The sequence below is a fragment of the Phaethon lepturus genome, unplaced genomic scaffold (genome assembly GCF_000687285.1).
Source record: "Phaethon lepturus isolate BGI_N335 unplaced genomic scaffold, ASM68728v1 scaffold31801, whole genome shotgun sequence".
In the NCBI taxonomy this organism is placed as follows: Eukaryota; Metazoa; Chordata; class Aves; order Phaethontiformes; family Phaethontidae; genus Phaethon; species Phaethon lepturus.
This window is the reverse complement of record NW_010517544.1, coordinates 2032-8275: the sequence shown is the minus strand read 5'-3', so window position 1 is coordinate 8275 and position 6244 is coordinate 2032. Positions and strand designations below refer to the sequence as shown.

The 6244-nt window shown below is 54.7% G+C and overlaps 1 protein-coding gene across 1 annotated transcript in view; it reads left to right on the top strand.

The window, feature by feature from the left end:
* LOC104628012 (aryl hydrocarbon receptor-like) overlaps window positions 1-6244 on the top strand; it is a gene marked incomplete at both ends in the record, with an annotated part of 22628 nt that overhangs the window by 14358 nt on the left and 2026 nt on the right. The window contains 3 exon segments of the mRNA XM_010296438.1: window positions 3293-3382; window positions 5183-5297; window positions 6191-6244. The exon segment at window positions 6191-6244 is cut by the window's right edge and continues 14 nt beyond it. Coding sequence (XP_010294740.1) covers window positions 3293-3382; window positions 5183-5297; window positions 6191-6244 — 259 coding nt within the window.

Below are 6244 nucleotides of genomic sequence, written 5' to 3'. Positions count from 1 at the left end.
CGGACCAAGAGGGGACCCTGCCTTGCCAGGAGCTGCTTCGCTGTGATCGCTGCAGGCGCTGACCACCTCGGGGCAGGGACCAGTGACGCTGCCTGGCTGTGCCGGGGCCCCCTCCCCACCGTTCCCTCCCACACCCCACTGCGGTTTGCTGCCCCATCGGTTACGCCGCAGCGGGGCTGTACCGTAAACCACCCGTGAGCAGAGCGGGGCTGGGGGCGGTGGGCTGTGCCCTTCTCGCAGAGGCGTCGGGCGCTGTCTGCGCCGGGGGCTGCAGGCGTTAGCTGTCACTGCGCCCAGCGCTGGCATTTTGCCTCGGGACCCGCTACAGCCCATGGACCCAACGCGCGTGAGCTCGCCCACCCCAACCAAGAGGTGCGGGGGTATCGTACCGCGGCGTAGGGGTTGATCCCTGATTAGTCGCCGAGGTGGTGGGCTCCTTGTGCTCTGGTAGATGCCAAGAGGAGAATGGTGGTAGCTGCAGGATAAAACATCCACAGGAGCCGTTTGCCCTATCTCGGGCACTGCGTGAGCTCCCCAGGATGAGTTCACAGCCTGCCTGGGGTGGAAAAAGCCCAGCCCCAGTTTGTAGCTTGCGGGAGGAAAGAAGGGAAGATGGATCTTGGAAGACGGTGGTGGACAAAATCAGTGGGCCGTGGGAGCTTTGCTTTCTACAGAGGCCGGTGTGTGTCTAATGAAATAGCTCTTAGTGAACTTCAGAGAGCGAGGAGCTGGTGAATCAGCTGGCCAGAATGCTGTTTGTCTGGGCTGCAATTTATAAATGTAACCTGGAAGCAAATGAGGTAGAAAGGTGACGTGCAAAGGCTGGTTGCTGAAGAAACATCTGAGCATGTCAACTTAAAATGTGCTGCTCCTTGGGGCTGTCAGGGCGAGTCTGTGCAAGACCTTTAATCTTTCCATGGCTGTGTTTCTGACATCACGTGTGTCTGCTTTCTGGGCCTTCAGTGCTCTCCTCCCTTCTTTCACCTCTCCAAACACCAGCAGACGGATGCTTGGCTCTCCTTAAAGTCTGATTTTGGTGCCTCCAACCCTGCTCCTGCACAGCCTGACGTGAATGCCCAGCGTTACGGACGGGCAGGCGGGTGTGAGCAGAGCCCCAGCTGGAGCCCCCATGGGAGATCTTGCTGAGGTGGTGATTCCTGGGAGCCCAGCATGACTTTTGGTGATGAAGCTTCGACCACATGAAGGCTCCCACGTGGGCTTCACTCCTGGGAGAGGTCTCAGCTCTCTGCAAGTGTGCTAGTCACGGAGGAACAGCTGGAATAACACAATAGCCAGAAGGGAGCCCATGGTTGCCCCTGTCCCATGATGGAGCTGCGCCCAAGTGCTCTCTGGGGGTTTAAGCTGGACCATATGATGGCAATTTGTTGAGCCACCAGAGCATTAGCAGCCTGGGGTTGATAGAAGGCATCTGGTGAGCTTGTGAGGTGTTAATGTGATAGAAATCCTCCAGCTGAGCTGCCTGATGGTGTGGGGTTTTTTTTTTCTGTTTTTCTTTTCTTCCCCAAAGAGGATTTCAATCAGATAGTGTAATTTACAGAAAACTCTGACTCAGGGCCCCTCGGGGGGCTGCAGCACACAAAGGAAAGGGACCGGTCCCACTGCAAGCTGGATCTGTACGGTATCAACATGCTCAATCCAGCAGCCTTTCAAATAATCCAAGTTACTAAAAAAAGCCAGCCCACGTGAGCCTCAGAGTCGCTGTAAATGGGCAAATGCATGAGCTGTGTCAGCAGATTGCTCCTGCCTCCTCTTTGCATGGGGAGAGAGGGTGAGCGGAGCCGAAGGAGCAGCCTGGGCATCCGGACCCTTCTTGTATTTTTTTAATAATTCCTCTAATTGGTCATGGGCTTGGTCTTTTTCAAGCATACCAGTTGGGTATGGATTTAGCTCCAGGCCATGTGTATGTAACTGCAGAGTGCAAGGCGAGAAGTGAAGTTGGCAGATGGTATGAGCACAAAGATATTTTTAATAGAGATTTGGGGGTTTTGTGTTTAAAGCCTTGTCTTCTGTCGTCTGGAACATAGGCAAGAGGGGAGTAATTTTCCCAGTATGGTGTCTCATGGTGGCAGTTCAATGCCAGGATGTATTTGAGGGGGAGTGGGGTTTGTCCCTGACAAACATCTCAAGAGCAGTGGGGCCTCCTGAGATGTTTGTCAGGAACAAGAACAAAATCAGATGAGAAGAGGTCATGGTCCTGGGTAATGGGAGACAGAATAGAACAGGATGCTGTCGCCTCCTCAGGGACATCTCAAACAGTCTGCATGCTTATAAGGACCAAGGGGTGCCACGTCAGGCATCACAGACGCGATGTCAGGGCCTTCACAAGTCTCGGATCTGAGTTTCCAGATTTTTCCACCTCTCTTGCTTTCTCAAAGTGGGTGTTGGTTTTAGCTGCATTCCCACCTTTGAATGATAGTGGCTGAATCTGGTCTTACTTCATGTACTTTGTGACGAGTTCATGCACCTTTGGAGCTGAGAGCAGGAGCGAGTCCAAGGGGCAGCAATGTCCCCGTAGTCTTCAGGTACTACTGATTGAAAGGCAGGTTTTTGGGGGGTGATTGGAGAAATTCTGGGGGGAAGACATAGAGGAATGCTGAAACAAGCTTGTATAAGCCCCTAACTGTAAAACTCAGGGTGAAGAGCAGGGCCCAAAGTGTCTTTGGCGATCATCCTTAAAGTGAAGGAGTGCGTAAATATGTCAGGTCAGTGACTGCAGTTCAGTTACCATCTCTGGAGGCTCCATTATGCTTGAACTGAAGCTAGGCTCCTCCTGGAGTCACCAGGCTCCTTCATGGCTCGAGGTGCTTCTTCCCTCTTCATCGCCTGTTGCTGCTTGTTGTTGAAGTTGTAGGTAGGTTGGTTAGAGGAAATCAGGTCTGCCAGCAGAAGAGCCCCAGAAGAGCGTAGCTATACTCAGCTGGTGTGGCTGGAGAGGAGGTAACTAACTCCAGGTTCTTCAGAAACTCTTCCTTTTGCTGGTTCCTCCTGATGCGGGAGATGCCCTGGGGTGAGAGGACTTTATGGGTCTAGGAAAAAATTGTCAGTCCACCTTTGATCACTGCTCATGCCAATGGTGAGGAACCCCTCCCCAGCTAACCAGGGTTAAAAGCCTCATGTGGTCACAGGATGCTTTCCTCTTTTATGGGTTCTTTGTTAACGAAGAAGGTACCTTGCCATCCCTGAATGCTGAAGAAGCACCTGGAGAAGGTAATTTTTCAGCAGTGGGATTGAACCTAGGGAGAGTAACTCTGGGCTTAACTTATGCTTTCAGGCACTCAATGGATTTGTCATTGCTGTGACTGGAGATGGCTACATCTTCTACATCTCCCCTACTGTGCAGGACTACCTGGGCTTTCATCAGGTGGGTGCCGCTTTTTTTCCTGACTGTAAGCAGATGGTACAGTCCAGGCCTGGGAAGGAGGTGCTGATAGCCATGCCAGGGCTTTTCTTTTCTTCTCCCCTCCCAGCTCCCTTGGGTCGTGTTTGATGTACATTTCCAGATGAGTCGTGTTCTTTGGGGGCTGTGAAAGCCAACAAGCATGCTTGTGCCTTTGCTCAGCTTGCATCTGTTCCTGCTAATGGCAGGCTCTGTATCCTCTTCTCCTTGTGTGCAAGAGGGGTATGAGATTTTTCTTATACCGTGCTGCTGGGCACATAGGCTGTCGCTTGGAGAGGGCTGAGGGTATCTCGCTGGTGAGCAGTGTCAGTGCCCTGAAGTACCGTGGGCTACACGGGATGCCAAGGAAAAGCAGGTCTGTCCCCACATCCACCCTGTTACCTCCAATTCCCCTGATGTCCCGCTCCTTTGGCCAAAGGACCAAGTCAACAGGAGGGCTGTGAGGCTGCCAAACACATTTCGTTGCCTGGGTTCCTGGTGTGCCTGCAGAGACTGGTGCGTTTTCTTCTTTGTCCTCTCTTCGCACCCTTTCCCAGCTCACTGCAGGACCCTCATGGGCTGGTGCCCCAAGACAAAACAGCTGTCAGGGGTAGGGAGAGGTCTTCTCCAAGTACCTGTATGTCTGGCTAAGCGGGAGGCTCTGCTCTGGCGTGTTTCTGAGGGCAGGGACATGGCAGTCGGTGGCCTGAGCTGCCCATGGGCTTGGCACGGTCATGCTGACCACCACAGCATGCAGGTCCAGGATTGGGAAGGCTGGTCCAAGACATGGCCCTAGAAGGGGGCTGTGCTGGGAGACAGGTGGTCTGAAGACTTGCTGGTGTTTCTGCCGTGTGGCCAACCTTACAGCCCAGCATCAGCACCTCTGTCTTTGCTGGTGGCCCACTGAAGGAAGATGGTTTGCACTGGGATACAGATTCCCACAGGTCTGGAGTAAAAAAAAGCTTGCAAAAACAGCAAATCCCCCTGCATAAGTCGGGGGGCGGTGGGGGCAGGGAAAGATTAGTTTGGTTTGGTCAAAATGTTCTGATCAACCTGAAATTTATTTTTCACATTGATCCTGCGGAAGAAACAAAACTGCTGATTTGCAGAGGACCAGGGATGGCAACGTGAGAGAGACTTTTTTTTGTGTGTGCGATGCAGACCGGCAATGTCCACCCCACAAACAAATTCCCCTCTGACACCCCACAACCTCTCTGGCGCTTCGTCTGAATTTGGTCCCGAGGAGATACTGGAAGTTAAGACGTGCCAGGCAGATGCCGCTGCCACAGCGTTCCCCCCAGAGATGGGGAGTGAAGCTCCCCCGTGGCAGGGAAGGGAGCTGGAGTCTGAGCATTTCCCATGAATTGCGGTTCGGGATCGGGAGCCAGAGCGTGAAACACCCTTGGGAAGGGCTGGGTGACACCGGGAGAAGCTCAGCCCTGCCGGTGTGGGGAATAGGGTGGGGAGCTCTGCTTAGCTCTCGCCAGGGGACACGGGGGAGGTGGGTGCTGTCGGCAGTCCTGAGCAGCCAGGATTACGTGGACGCTACCGTTGCCCACTCTCCGCTCCCTGTTTTCTCCTTCCTCAGCCGCCCTTGCAAAAAGCGGCCGGTTCCTGGCCCGTGCTCTTCACGCGGCGCACGAAGCTGGCCGTTTTTCCTGTTGTTCACACTCAATTGCTGCGCTTCTAGTACCCACGAAGGAAAGCGTCCGGCCGTGTCCTCCTCCAGACACCCCTGCCAGGCTGGGCAGGAGTCAACACTCTTCTCCCCTTGTGTCATTCCAGTCGGATCTCATCTACCAGAGCGTGTACGAGCTGATCCACGCAGACGACAGAGCTGCCTTCCGTCACCAGCTGCACGGGGCCCCAGCGTCCGGCAGCGCCCAGCACGCTGCCGACGGTGAGTGCCGGGGTAGTCCCCCGCGGTGATCCCTGGGGACCAGCCAACTACCTCTGCATGGCCACCCAGTGCTGGAAAACCCCTGCTGGTGGCATTTATAGCCACCAAGCACAGCCCTGTGCTGAGGAGCATCCCATAGCCTCCCCCCTGGGACTCGCAACCATCACAGGGGTTGGCACGGATGCCTGTCACCAAAAGCAGCTAACAGGAATCATAGAACAGTTTGGGCTGGAAGGGACCTTTCAAGGCCATCTAGTCCAACCCCCTGCCATGAGCAGGGACATCTTCAACTCGAGCAGGTTGCTCAGAGCCTCGTCCAACCTGACCTGGGATGTTTCCAGGGACGGGGCATCGACCACCTCTCTGGGCAAACTGTGCCACTGTTTCACCACCCTCCTTGGGAAAAATTGCTTCCTTAGATCTAGTCAAAATCTACTCTCTTTTACTTTAAAAGCGTTACCCCTTGTCCTGTTGCAACAGGCCCTATTAAAAGCCTGTCTTCATCTTTCTTCTAAGCCCCCAGGAAGGTCTCCCTGGAGCCTTCTCGGCTCCAGGCTGAGCCCCCCCAGCTCTCCCGGCCTGTCCTCCCAGCAGAGCTGTTCTTTCTCCATGCTGGAGGGATGGGGACGCTTCCCCCAGACCCTTCTGCTTTTCAGTGTTTGAAATCCTGTCTATTCCAGTGGGGGTGGCTTGTTGTCTTGCTCCCATCTGGGAGGCAAGCAGGGACCAGAAGCTGTCATGAACTGGTAATTTCCCGTGGCAAGGTCTTCCCCATCTTGTGAAGACCATGGGTTTGCTTGAGCAGCAGAGTCTCCACCAGGAGCAGGTCTGCAAGGCCACGAGCCCGAGGTTTGCAGCTTGGAAAGCTTCCTTTTTCCCTTCTGGTTTCGCAGCCCTTCCCGCCGACCAGCCGCTGCCGGCTGGGGGCCGCGGCGCGTGCCGGCCCC